Here is a 14,731-nt window from a genome sequence, read left to right as displayed (position 1 = left end):
AAACATCACACGCCCCTTTTCCAAGCTGCTTCCAGAAAAACACCATGTGTCTGTTCTCAGCAAAACATCCCCACTTAAGACACTTTTCAGAAGAACACTACATAATACAACTGAGTCTGAAAAAAATTATTTCCCACTTCAGTGTTGGGTGCCCAAAGGAACCAGAGACATTGGATCTCCTGGATGAGGAATTACAGGCAGTTGTGAGCCACCTGACAAGGGTATTAGGAATTGAACTCAGGTCCTTTGGAAGAGCAAGAGTACACTCTGAACTACTGAGGCATCTCTCCATTCCTTTTCTTCCTTTCCATGATTTCATTAATATAATATGGCTGTTTCTATATCCATCAATATTTTTGTAGATCTTCATATTTTCAAGACAACTCATTGTTTTAATTATCTTTCATGCCTTGTTTGTCACACTAGACTTTGAGTTCCTCGAGTTTATTTAATTTTGTTTCTTTTTTGGCAGAACAGAGAGTCAATTGTAGAGTCTCAGACATGTGGGAGAAGCACTCTGTCACTGAGAAACACTCCTACCCGTATTCAAACATGGGAGTTTGGCAAGTATTTGTAAAAGGAGGAACATCTAAAATAATCCTTTCAAACTTAATCTTTATTCATTTATGCTTCTTAGGACACATAAATATATCATTTTATATTTTTATGGCCATATGCACAAGTAAGTATTTTAAAAATAAAACATCTATAGCAATGCATAATCAAGAATACTTTAAATTAGGTAATATAGAGAAAATACTTAAAGATATTAAACAGTGTCTCATGGGATCAAATTTTCAGTTAGAATTGTAACTTCATATAACTAGAAGGCAGTTTGGGAATGGATTCAATCTATCACATCCATGAATATAGTACAGCAGGACTCACAAATTACTTTTTCTTTATTTTAAAATTTATTTTCAATATGTGTATGTGTGTGTGTGTGTGTGCCTGTTGTGTGAGTAAGTGTGCATGTGTGCAGGTGCCTGTAGAGGTGAGAGGAGTCATTATCTCCAGGATCTGAAGTTACAGGTGGTTGTGGGCCCCACAGTGTGGGCTCCAGGAATCGAACTTTGGTCCTGTAGAAGAGCGATATACATTCTTGACTGTTGTTAAGTGAGCTCTCTAAGCCCAAACAAATAAAATCGTTTTTAAAGATCAGATTTATTTATCCTATTTTATGAGTGTGAATGCTTTGCTTACAAAGTGTATGTGGGTGTCTGGTACCTGAAGAAGTCAGAAGAGGATATTGAATCCCTAAGAATTGATGCTACTATAGGTTGTCAACCCCTACATGAATGCTAGGAACCAAACTTGGGTCCTTTGCAAGAGCAACCAGTGCAACTAGTGCTCTGGACTACTGAGACATTTCTCTAGACTTTTAAAGACAGGGTCTGTCAACATGGCTGTATTAGAATTCACTGTGTAGACTAGGCTGGCCTTGAACTCACAGAAACCTGACTGTTTCTCTGAGTGCTGTGATTAAAGTCATGCCTGGGCCATTTCTATTTCTTTTTTTTTTTTTTTTAAAGATCTATTATTTATTTCTTGTATGTGAGTACTCTGTAGCTGTCTTCAGACACACCAGAAGAGGGCATCGAATTCCATTACAGATGGTTGTGAGCCACCATGTGGTTGCTGAGAATTGAACTCAGAACCTCTGGAAGAGCAGTCAGTGCTCTTAACCACTGAGCCATCTCTCCAGCCCCTTCTCTTTCTATTTTTAGTGTAGAATCTCACTGTTTGGGGAAGGCTTGTCTGAATTCCTGAGTTAAGAGTGTGACTCTCATGCCTCTGTTTCCCTTGTGTATGTGTAAGCCAGAGTACAACTTTTGGGTATTAGCTCTTGACTTCCAACATGTGGGTTCTGGGAATTGAACTCAGGTTGTTAAGTTAGTGGCAAGCACTTTTACTCACTGAGCCATATTACTGGTCCTTAACTCATTATTTTTCAAAACTAAATTAATTTCTTTAAGGAATATGTGGAAATGTATGCTTATGTGATTATATATGATATATTCTGTATATTCTCTCTATATATACATTCTATAATATTTAAAACAGCTTAAATATATAAAGTTTAAACCGAATATTTAAAAACTTTTAATAATTGTTTTTAATGAGTATTAATGTTTTGGGTATGTCTACGCACCATGTGTGTGCCCGGTACCTAAGTGGAAAGAGGGCGTCACATCCCACGGAACTGGAGTTACAGACATTGTGAGCCATCATGCAGGCGCTGGGAATTGCACCTGGGTCTTCTGGAAGAACAGTCAGTGCTCTTAACCAGAGCTATCTCTCTGTTCTCTTGAATTATTTCTTTGTCATAAAAACATCACACTTACTTCTAGTCTGTTGAAACGTACCACCTATGATTACCTAGTTATTCCACTATATCCCATCAGAGCCTCTTACTCTTATCTACTCATAACTTAGTATCATGAGTGAAATGCCCACACGTTTCTTCTACTTCCTGCTCCACGCTTTTGGTACTTTTCCTGCTTGCAACTTCTCTCAAGTAAGTAATAGGCAGCTGTGTTGGTTTGGGGTTACTACTGCAGTGATAAAACATCATAACCGAAGCGACTTGGGGAGGAAAGGGTTTATTTGGCTGACTCTTCCACACCACTGCTCACCATCAATGAAAGTCAGGACAGGAACTCAGACGGCAGGAACCTGAGGCAGGACCTAATGTGAAGGCCATGAAGGAATGCTGCTTGCTGGCTTGCACAACCTGCTTTCTTATGGAATCCCGGATCACCGGCTCAGGGATGGCACCACTCACAATGGGCTGGGCCCTCCCACACCAATCACTTAATAAAAAAAAAAGCTCTACAGCCTTGCTTAGAGTCTGATCTCATGGAAGCATCTTCTTAGGGGTTCCCTCCTCACAAATGATTGATTTTAGCTTATGCCAAGTTGACATAAAATTATGTCAACCTTGTTTAGTGTTTGAGACTGGACCGGATCTTGTCCCTTTAGCGTGTTATGCCCATAAACTACTTCCAATCTCTGAGATCAACATTTTTTATATTCCATACATGAGATCATGCAACACTTGCCTTCATGGGCTTGACTAATTTGCTTAGCATAATCACTGTCAGGAATAACAGGATCTGTGACCACCTAAGTGCTTAGTGGCTAAAAGTATTTGTTGCCAAGCCTGACAGACCACCTGAATTCAATCTCTAGAACTCCCATGGTGGAAAGAGAGAACTAATTCTGTAAATTGTCGTCTGATCTGAGCATTTGCCATGCACCCCCTCTATCCCTCTATACATATCCAAATAAATGTAATTAACATAAGGAACAGCAAGATTTCATTTTTCTTAAGGCTCACCAGTCTTCCATGTATTCATACCACATTTAAAAAAAAATCCATTTATTGGTTTATACTTAGCTTGCTTCCACTTCTTGGCAAAAAAAGCTACTTTAAAAATATGTTTACTCGACTAGCCTCATTCTCCTTTATCCTCATGGGATTCCACAACCGGAAATTCATAAACCATACAATAAAATTCAGTGGATTCATTGGGAAAACATACTGTCATTAGTACCTAAAGATCTACAGAACAGGCGACACTGTCCACAACACCCAGGTGAACCTGCTCTCAGGGAACATGCATGTCGGAGGAACAAGGGAGATTCCTTTTTGCTCGAAGCTAAAGCACTTCAGATATTTCTCCCAAACGCAACCCGGAAGAAAGGAACTTCCGCCGCACACAGGGAGGGTGGGCTACTAGGCCAAACCGAACCGGAACAGGAGGGAATGACGCCAGCCTACAGAGGAAGGTGTCCGGAAGCGCCGGGGGGACTACAGTTCCCATAAGCCCGCGGGGCAAGGTGAGGGGCAAGCGTCGAGACAAAACCGGACAGGCCTTGCCCGTCATTTGGCTATAACAAGGTAAATGCCGACGTCGCGGCTGCGAGGGAAGAGTGACTTATAGTTCGCAACTAGATATGTACGAGTAATCTTCCCAACCCATCCTAAACCGACAAAAATGACACTCCCAACGAGGCGTCCTTGAGATTTCCGGGCCACCGCACTCCAAGCCTGTGGCGAATTTTCTCCATGCCTAGTACGCTCCGCACCGACCTTTCCCATCCCTAGCCTCCGGTGGGGCTGGAGGTGGATTGTGCCTGACTCCTGGGCGTAAAGAGTGGGTGGTGGAGGAGTTGAGTAGCGGGTGGCACTGCTCACCTTTGCTCGCTCCGCTGCCGCCCTTGGCGCCGGACAGTGAAAGCTGTCCCAGACTTGGGGGCCAAGGCTAAGCCCTTCCATCCTTGCCTTTAATCCCCCTTTCTACCCTTGACTGTGGTGTAAATCTACAGGAGAGGCCAAGTGATTTCTCCTAGGTCATAGAGAGATTAAGTGTCAAAAAGGAAGTTTTCAAGCTAACTTTTTATGACTCAGTCCCTTCCAGGCGTTGAGGACCACCTACTCTTGTGATTTATTTTTTTTTTTTTCCTTTAAACACTAGCGGTATCCAGGGGGCACCTTTGGGACCTGGCATAGAATCCTAGCGCGTCATCAGCCTAGCTATCCTCAGCCCGAACACAAACAAGCACTGGGTTCTCCACAGACCGATCCCAGCCGCAGAGCCCCGCTGCCTCTTTCCCCCTCCTCTGAGAACGCGCAGCCGGTTCACGTCACCGCGGCGGAGCGGGTGGGTGGGGTTTGCTGCACGGCGGCCGCCGCGGTGGAGGCTAGTGGGTCCTCCGGTGACTCTGGGGCGGGGCTGTGGGGAGGGTGCCCACCGACTGCAGGACTTCTCAGGAATGGGGGGTGTGGCTGGTCGACCAGCATCTTCCGGGTGGGAGAAAGGGTCCGCTATTACCGGCGGCGCTACCTCCAAGGCCTGCTGCTAGAGATGCTCTTCCTCTCGGTGAGTTGTTTTTGTTGTCTGGGATTTACTCTTAGACACGCCCCACGAAGGAGGAAGGAACCAGGCCACCTTGGTCGGTGTGGCCTTGATTGGGCAGGCCGAAGGGAATTAATCAGCTATGCTCCTGTCATTAATCCGCGGGTGTTCAGTTTTATGCAGGCTCTTGGGAAAGCTGGATCTGCTGCTGCTGTGTGATTCCCGTGGACAGACCTTGGGACCGGGGCCGGCGCTGGCAGCTGGAGATGGCGGACACACGATCAGTGTATGAAACTAGGTTTGAGGCGGCCGTGAAGGTGATCCAAAGTTTGCCGAAAAATGGTACGTGCAGTAGGCTTTCAGTAAAAGACCTTTCAGCTGGTTCTAGTGTACCTTATTTAGCGCCCCTCCCGTTCTGTCATTAAAAGAAATGTAACTGAAAGAATGATATTGAATATTAATTAATTACCCGCTGATTTTTGAGGCCAAAGTCGACATATTATCAAGGTCTTAAATAGTTTATATTCTTGAGAACAAATCTTATCACTTAATGGCTGGATTTGGGTAAGTTAAAAAACAAAAACAAAAACTGGGGAGGGATGTCTGGTGCTACCTAACTCAAAAGTATAATCCAAACCTTCAGAAACTTTTGATATGAAGCAAAAGGACAGAACAACTATGTTCACTTGTAAAATGATTATTTTGACTACGATGTATCAAGTACAGTTTTCTTTGTATGTATACTGGTAACAACTTGTAAAACTTTTTGTAATGAATTTTTCTATCACTAAGTTTTTTCTTTCAATGTTCTAAGTAGAGAAGCTTGGGAAGGGAGACTTTTACATTGAAAATCTATATCCATTTGCATTGTGATTTACTTTTCATAATAAGTTAGATTAAAATGCTTAGTTACCTTAAGCATTTTTATTGTGTGCGTTAGATTTGTAGGCCAAGTCAAACATAACATTTCTATATCACTATAGTATTTAATGTCTTTCCACATTTCGTGTATGATCATTTGGCTAAGTACTGAATAGTCAGCATTATTCATTTCAGTAAAATATTTTCAGGCATAGTTTGGAAGCTTGTAGGCATGTGCTACCCAGTACAAAGCTCTGATTTAGTTCCTGCACCCCTTCAAAAACAGTGGCACAGGCTGTGATCCCAGCTTCTTTGAAGGATTGAGAGAGCTGGAGTCATGGTTTGGTAGTGGAGCACATGCCCACAAAGTAGAAGCTCGAGGTTCAATGGTGTTTTCTGTGTTTCTGTATTGGAGGAGAACATGGAAGACAAAAGGTTAAGTCCAAATAAGCTAAATGAAGGACGGAATAGTGAGACCAGTGTGAGGAAGCATGCCTTTAATCTCAGCACTCCAGAGGCAAAGGCAGTTGGACCTCTGTGAGTTCAAGGCCAGTCTGATCTAGATAATGAGAACCTGTCTCAAACCCCAAAAAGGAAGTAATAGACATTTATTTTAAAAAGTTGTTTTAAATTTTATTTACATTGGTGTTCCACTTCCATATATGTCTGTGTTAGGATGCCAGATCCCCTGGAACTGGAGTTACAGTTACAATTGTGAACTGCCATGTGGGCACTGGGATTTGAACCCAGGTCCTTTGGAAAAGTGGCTAGTGGTCTTAACCCTGAGCCACCTCTTCTGGTGTGTCTGAAGACAGCTACAGTGGACTTATATATAATAAATAAGTAAATCTTAAAAAAAGAATATAGGAAAGTATGGCTTCAGAGTTTATGTAGGCATGTTCACTTTCTAAGCCTTACATTTTATAGGTCTTTGAAAATTGATAAACTAGACTCAATCTTTCTATTCTTCCTACTTCATTATTTTACCTTCTGCTCATTAGGAAACCTATATATATAATGGATTGCAGGCTAGCCAGTTTGGGCTACAAAGCAAGATCCAGTTTTTGTTTTTTTTTTAAGTATTGAGAAATTAAGATAAACTTGCTAAATGGACTTGTAACAGATGTGGTGTGCTATTGCTCAGCTACAGAGGTTGCCTGGGACCTTGAGTTTAATCTTCAAAGAAGAAAGGGTAGAGGGCAGGTGTGGCTGGATGCCAGAGTAGGTATTTAGCAGGGACAAAGCCATCAATGATAGAGACAACCCCCACATTCCCAGGAAAAGGACAAAAAGTCACTTGTGTTAGATAACATTTAATGCACTGTTCTAAAGCTAACTGATATATTTGAACAACATTTGGTACACTGTAGGTTTTTTGTTTTTGTTTTTGAGACGAAAACTTGCTATGTAGGTTAAACTGGCTTCAAATTTGGGAGATTCTCTTGATCCTGCCTCTGAAGTACTAGGATTATAGATATATTCTACCATGCATGGCATATAAAACTTCATTCAATTGCTTGTTTATTTGTATTTCTTTATTTATTGACAGTATTTCTTTATTTATTGACAGTACCGGGGATTGAACATTGGGCCCTCAACATACTAACCAAGTGCTGTAACATTGTGCTTTATTTCCAGAGTTATTTTAAATTGTTTGGTTGACTTTGAATTATTTTGCAGTGAGATCTTAAAGCTTTTGTTATTTGTTGCCTAACTTTTATTCATGTCTAAAGTAATGAGGGCAACAGAGATGCTTCTTTGTTAGGAGTACCTGCTGCTATTTTAGAGGCCCACGTTTGTTTGCTCCTACCCATCCCACCTTCTGGCCTCCACCAGGACTGACCTGCACATGGATACACACAGGTGCACAAATAAAGTAAAATCACAAACAAATCCAAGTTAATTAATCATGTAAGGTTTGATAGAATCTTAGTTATTAGACTTGTAAATTTAAACACATCTATTGCATATGCCATAGGAACATCTTTAGGGCAGAAGATGCTGTCTTACATGTAGTATATTTAATATATATTCTCAGTTTTTGTTTATGAACACTGTAACATGTACCATTTACCTAAGCCAATAAACTAAATTTTGTTAGCCTACTGGAAATATGAGATGAAGCTGTTTTTGTTTTTTTTGTTTTGTTTTGTTTTTTTTGTTTTGTTTTTTGTTTTTCTCGGAACTGGGGACCGAACCCAGAGCCTTGCGCTCGCTAGGCAAGCGCTCTACCACTGAGCTAAATCCCCAACCCTGGTTTTTTTTTTTTTAAGATTTATTTATTTATTTATTTATTTATTTATTTATTTATTTATGGTATATGAGTACACTGTAGCTGTCTTCAGACACACCAGATCTCATTACAGATGGTTGTGAGCCACCATGTGGTTGCTTGGAATTGAACTCAGGACCTCTGGAAGAGCAGTCAGAGCTCTTAACCGCTGAGCCATTTCTCCAGCCCCGAGAAGCAGCTGTTTAGTTTTTTTTTTATTACATTTACTGTGTGTATCTGTATATCAATGGTGGAGGTTAGAGGACAACCTATAGTAGTTAATTTTCTCTTTCCATGGTATCTTGGTTACAAGTGCCTTAGATGTGCTGAACTGTCTCACCTACCAACCCTTTTACAGTTTTTGAATTTTTAAATTTAGATTTGTGCTATTAACTCATTCTAACTGTGGTTTTCCTATTTTTATTCTTTGCTGTATAAAGAATAACTATCTTGTTGGAATACTGTATCTAAGAAAACATCCTAAATGTTGATATATTATATAGGTAGTTATTATGGTAATTTTGGAATTAATTAAAGACTTTTGGCCAAACCTGATCTACTAGTTTTCAATTTGGCTATGTTGTAATTTCTAGTTTAAAAAAATATTAGCTTTTGATTATTGCATGTAATGCTTGATATATAATCTTGAAACTATCTTTTTTTTTTCTGTCCCACCACCGGAAACTATCTTTATAGGCAGTGTTTTTATAGCAAGTTTTGCTTTTGAGAAGCAGTAAGCACTGGGATGAAGAGATGGCTCAGCAGTTAAGAGTGGTTGCTGCTCTTCCAGAGGACCTGGGTTCAGTGCCCAGCACTCACATTAGGCAGCTCACTCACAGATTCCTAGGACTCTAGTCAGGGGATGCTATGCCTCTGGCCTTCAGCAGGCACCTGAACTCACAAGCTCCCATGCAGATACACAGCGTCTTAGTTTTACTGCTGTGAAGAGACACCGTGACCAAGGCAACTCTTATAAAGGACATTTATTTGGAGCTGTCTTGGCAGTTTCAGAGGTTTTGTCCATTTTCATCATGGTGGCATGCAGGGAGACGTGGTCCAATAGAAGGAGCTGAGAGTTCTTCATCTTCATCCACACACAGCAGAAGCCACTGAGTGCCACACTGGCATGGCTTGACCATATAATACCTCAGAGCCTGCCTCCGCAGTGACACACTTCCTCCAACAGGCCACACCTACTCCATCAAGGTCACACCCCCTAATAATGCCACCCCTATAGGCCAAGTATTCAAACATACGGATCTGTGGAGCCATTCCTATTCAAACCACCACACACACTTACACATAATTACAAAAAAACAAAGCCAAGTTTTAAACAGAAAAAGTGAAATATGATGAAGGAAGGAGTAATCTCCATACCTGCCTACTATGGAGGAATATTGCTTCTTAGCATTTTAATGCGTATTGTGTTGTACTTGGTGGGAGATAGTGTTGCTCAGTAGACTGTGCTAGCCGGAGCAAATGATGTAAGCCTACTGATCACCCCAAGAAGGCCATGTACCTGGAATCCTCTTGCTTTTGTTGCTTATGTGCTGAGATTACAGATAGGTAATCTCACTTGTCACACTGTATTATTTACACATGTACACACACTTATTTAGCTGTAATTGTATATGGTGGTTTTTTTTTTTTTTTAGTGTGTGAATGTTCTGCCTGCTTTTTTATGTCCTTTTATGTGTCTAGTGCCCATGGCAACTGGAGGAGGGTATCAGATACCCTGGAGATGGAGTTATAGATGGTTGTGGGTTGTCACGTGGGTGTTGGGAATCAACCTAGGGTCTGTTCAGAACAGCCAGTGCTCTTAACTACTGAGCCATCTCTCTTGCCTCTGTTTATAGTCTTTTTTTTTTTTTTTTTTCCAAGCTGGGGACCGAACCCAGGGCCTTGCGCTTGCTAGACAAGCGCTCTACCACTGAGCTAAATCCCCAACCCCTGTTTATAGTCTTTTAAAGATGCTTTCTTCCTTCCTCCATTTAATAGCAGGTCATGAAATTTCTTATGCCTTTATTTATATTTCTCTGCAATATTAGTTTTTAGAACTGTAATGAACAATTAGTCTTTTAATAGGTATAGTAATTATTTAAAATATTTAAATTTATGACTTATTGAATATTGTAACTTACAGTACTTGCTTATATAATTTGAGAGTTTTAAATATAAAAATGTTAGCTGAGTGGTGATGGTGCCCACCTTTAATCCCAGTGCTTGGGAGGCACAAGCAGGTAGATCTCTGAGTTTGACGCCTGTATGGTCTAACAAATCGAATTCTAAGATGCCAGGGCTACAGAGAGAAACCCTGTCTCAAAAATCAGAACACACAAATAAACAAAACCCAAAAGATAGGATATTAGAAACGTGAAAAACAAATATATTAAAAGGCATAATAACTTATTATGGAAAGTAAAGCTCCCATGGGAATCTGAGTGGCCCAAGTGGAAAAGCTACATGGTTATGTTGGCTATTAAACATCAATGTCTTGGCCAAATTTCAAGTTTTCACCAGATGAAGAACTTTGGGAGAGCTAGTTAGTTTGGACACATTTCTTTTTTTCTTTTTCTTTTTTTTCCTTTTTTCTTTTTTCTTTTTTTTTGGGGGTGGGGTGGGGTGGGGTGGGGCAGGGGAGACAAAGTTCCTCTGGCTGTTCTGGAACTCAGATCCATGTACCTCTGCCTCCAGATTGCTGGGATTAAAGGGTTGCACCACTCTTTGACCACCATTAATTTCTTTGAAAATATTTCTTCATATATATATATTTTTTAATGTAACACTTGCTGGTTATTTCAGCTACATCTTTAAAATGGTTCCTGATTTTTTGTTACTGAACTGATGCTGTTCTTAAAAGTTTGAACTTTTAAAATCCAGAACTTTTTGAAATCAAAGGAGCTTTTAGCCCAGGTGTAGTGGTTCCTGCTTTAACTCCGCACTCAGGAAGCTGATGCAGGAACAGTGCTGTGAATCTGAAGCCAGTTTGGGTTGCACAGCAGGCTCAGGCTGCCTGAGCTACAGTGTTCTATTGTATCTGACTAAAACCGAACCAGAAGACCACCTAGTGTGTGTGGCTAAGCTAGTACAGGGCTTTATGTTATGAATGGCCGTCCCAAGTGATCTGTGTTTAATGTGTGCTTCCCACAGGATCATTCCAGCCAACAAATGAAATGATGCTCAGGTTCTACAGCTTCTACAAGCAGGCAACTGAAGGACCCTGTAAACTCTCAAGGCCTGGATTCTGGGATCCTATTGGAAGATATAAATGGTGAGTTCATGTATAGAGCTAAGCAAGACTTTTCATTTAAATGAGCTAATTATGTAGCTGTTACTTATATGCTTTGTACGTAAAGTGTCCTAGGTATTTCTTACAATTTTATTTGTAAAGTGTCCTTAATATACTTTTACATAATTAGCAAAATCTTGGGGAAGGTAGGAAAACAATAAAATGTCATAGTAGGTACTTTACAGATAGAAAATAGAAAAGTAGGAAAATGTTTGTACTTAGTTTTCCTTTTCTTTTCTAGCGGTTCCTTCCTTTACTCCCATGTTAAATGAACAAGTTTGCAGTCAGGAGCACAACTCAGTAATTCTAGCAGTCTGCGGCAGAGGCAGAAGGATTCAAGGCCAGCTTTGGCTAGTGAGTTTAAGGTCAAAAAACAAAACAAAAACAAAACAAAACAAAACAAAACCAAAAAACCCAAACCAACATCTTCTTATCTCTTTGAGCTGCCAAAGAAAATAGTGTCTTTTGTTTGTCAAGTGAATTGTTTGCTTTGAGACTTTGAGGTAATGTGTAACAAGGTATGACTCAGGGACTGCCACATTAACTTTGGTCTAAGGTGACTTCTGACCCTTGAGAAGAATATTGGTTGGTAATGTTGTAGCTAAAAGAGTCATTAAATATCTAGATGTTCTTCTATTTTCTGAGTGGACTAATACTTGTGAACAGCTTGATATGTGTAAATACTACTGTGGACTTATAAATATCAGACAAAGGTAAATTTTAGATTATACTTTGTATCAATAGAGTATGCCGATTAGCACATGATATTTTCAAACAATTAAACTAATCATTCTTTGCCTAGATTTAATCATTTCTTTCCCTAGATTTGACCTTTGGCAGAGTTAATTGCTTCCAAGAAAAATGTATTAATACACGATTTGTGTTTTTTTGAGACAGTCTCATTTTAACACTCACATGTAGACGGGATTTGTGTGTTTTTGAGGCAGTCTCATGTTAACACTCACATGTAGATGGGATTTGTGTGTTTTTGAGGCAGTCTCATGTTAACACTCACATGTAGATGGGATTTGTGTGTTTTTGAGGCAGTCTCATGTTAACACTCACATGTAGATGGGATTTGTGTGTTTTTGAGGCAGTCTCATGTTAACACTCACATGTAGATGGGATTTGTGTGTTTTTGAGGCAGTCTCATGTTAACACTCACATGTAGCTGAAGGTGGCCTTGAACTTCTGCTTGCTCTCTCTGCCTTTGAAGATTTGGGGTTATAGGCAAGATTATAAGCATGAACTACAATTGCTAATATATTCCATGCTTGGGATTGAACCCAGGGCCTTGCACATGCTAGGCAAGTAGTTTAACCACTGGAACTAGGTCCCTGGTCCTGTTCTATCTTTTGTTCTAGTATATAAATTGGTGGCATATTAACTAATTAATAGTGAGGATTTTAACCAAAATGTTTGTTTGTTTACAACCTGACTTTCAGAGTTCTTATAATCTTCTAAAGTATTCATTACTGTTACTATTCTTTATAATAACATAAAACCTTTTTTTGAGGCTGGAGAGATGTTTCAGTGGTTAAGAGCACTTGCTACTCTTGCAGAGGTCTTGGGTTTGGTTCCTAGCGTCCACACTAGATGTCTTATAAACTTCCTGGGACTCCAGTTATGGGAATTTAATGCCCTTTTCTGGCCGGTGAGGGCCATTGCATGTAAGTGATATACATACACTCAGGCTCACATATGTACACACACACACACACACACACTATATATATATCTATCTATATCTATCTATCTATCTATCTATCTATCTATCTATCTATCTATCTATCTATCTATCTATGGGCTGGAGATATGGCTCAGTGGTTAAGTTACACACGGGACCTAAGCTTAGTTCCCAGCACACATATGGTAGCTCACAACTGCCTGTAACTCCTGTTCCAGGAATCCAACAACCTCTTCTGGCTTCTGTGAGTTCCTGCACACAAGTAGTACATAGAAACTCCTGTGGATATACACACATGCAAATGCATTTAATAAAACCCTTAAACCTTTTGAGAGGGTCCTTAGGAAATATTAATGAATAGTTTATAGTCTTCTGTGCTCTACATATATGTTGATGGGTTAATGCTTAATTTAAATTTTTTTGACTATTTATTTATTTTACATATATGAGTGCTCTGTTGCTGTCTTCAGACATAGCAGAAGAGGACATCAGATTCCATTACAGATGGTTGTGAGTTGTAGTTGCTAGGAATTGAACTCAGGACCTCTGGAACAGCAGTCAGTGCTCTTAACTGCTTAACCATGTTGCCATCCCTAAAATTCTATTTCTTTTTATTTATTTTATTTTATTTTATTTTATTTTTTTTCGGAGCTGGGGACCGAACCCAGGGCCTTGCGCTCGCTAGGCAAGCGCTCTACCGCTGAGCTAAATCTCCAAGCCCTCTATTTCTTTTTAATATTTTCAAAAATTACTATAAAAGGTTACATACGGCCATTTGCATTCATGTACTAATGTACTTTGAGCACATTCCTCCCATATTCTGCTCTCCCCCCCTCTTTCATTAGTTCTCTCGTTTCTCATTTCATGTACCTTTGCTGGCATCGGCACAGACATGAGCTTCTATTCAAGCTTCAGGTCTGTAAACGAGAGAAAGGCTGCTGTTTGTCTTTCTGAGAGCTGTTTAATTCACTCTATAGGATTTTTCTCCACTTGGACTCATTTTCTGCACTTAGCATAACTGCATTCTTTAATGGCTTCAGGCATGAACTATATACCTAGGTCAAAAATCAAGTATCTTTTGTTATTATTTTTGTATTTTCCTTTCTAGGGATGCTTGGAGTTCCCTGGGTGATATGACTAAAGAAGAAGCCATGATTGCATATGTCGAAGAAATGAAAAAGGTAGGGGAAATAATTTATAGCATAGAATTAAAATACTCAAAGGAGCTTGATTTACTTTTTTGTGTGAGATTGTACTTGGGGTTAAAACCATGCCAGTCAAGTCAACTCTGTGCTGTTAAGCTTCTGTACGGCACTTCTGATTAAAATTTTCTTTTTTGAGACAAGGTCTTATGTCATTTAAGCAGCCTCAACCTTGAAAAGTGACAGAAGACGACCCTGTGGGCACCACACAGCCCCGTTGCATGTGGTATCACAGGTAGAGGCCATGGCTTCATGCATGCTGTGGAAAACTCTGTCACCTGAACTACATGCCCAGCCCTGTCTGATGATCTTAAAGAAATTGCTTTTGAGCATAAAGGAAATCTATAATAAGGGATTAGTCTCCCCAGCCGCAGAGGCTTTCAACGACGTGTACTTGCAAAGTTCAGATTTGTTTTAGTCTTGCTCATGCTCCTCTTGGTTGTGCCCTTAGTTACATTTTCACTTTTATTCAGTGCACTTTGGCACAGAGGGCAGAGTTTAATTCTTCTGCTGTTAGCAGTATCAGCAGCATAAACACAAAGGAGCCTTTCAAAGGCA

At 40.1% G+C, this 14,731-nt stretch overlaps 1 protein-coding gene across 12 annotated transcripts in view; it reads left to right on the top strand.

Moving 5' to 3' along the window:
• The first annotated feature begins 3,807 nt into the window (after positions 1 to 3,807).
• The window catches only part of Acbd5 (acyl-CoA binding domain containing 5), a 42,831-nt gene continuing 31,907 nt past the window's right edge, over positions 3,808 to 14,731 (top strand). For 7 of the 12 annotated variants that reach the window (XM_032884301.1, XM_032884296.1, XM_032884300.1 and 4 more), the window contains exons 1-4: positions 4,780 to 4,886; positions 5,036 to 5,204; positions 11,146 to 11,266; positions 14,080 to 14,152. In XM_032884301.1, coding sequence (XP_032740192.1) covers positions 4,872 to 4,886; positions 5,036 to 5,204; positions 11,146 to 11,266; positions 14,080 to 14,152 — 378 coding nt within the window. In that variant the 5' untranslated portion in view covers positions 4,780 to 4,871. Of the gene's footprint in view, positions 3,905 to 4,486; positions 4,887 to 5,035; positions 5,205 to 11,145; positions 11,267 to 14,079; positions 14,153 to 14,731 lie in introns of those variants that run through there. The other 5 variants (XM_032884293.1, XM_032884292.1, XM_032884290.1 and 2 more) reach the window with 4 other exon arrangements.

Source organism: Rattus rattus, chromosome 14 (genome assembly GCF_011064425.1).
Source record: "Rattus rattus isolate New Zealand chromosome 14, Rrattus_CSIRO_v1, whole genome shotgun sequence".
NCBI classification, from domain to species: domain Eukaryota; kingdom Metazoa; phylum Chordata; class Mammalia; order Rodentia; family Muridae; genus Rattus; species Rattus rattus.
The sequence above is the reverse complement of the archived record's forward strand: the minus strand, read 5'-3'. Positions and strand labels throughout refer to the sequence as shown.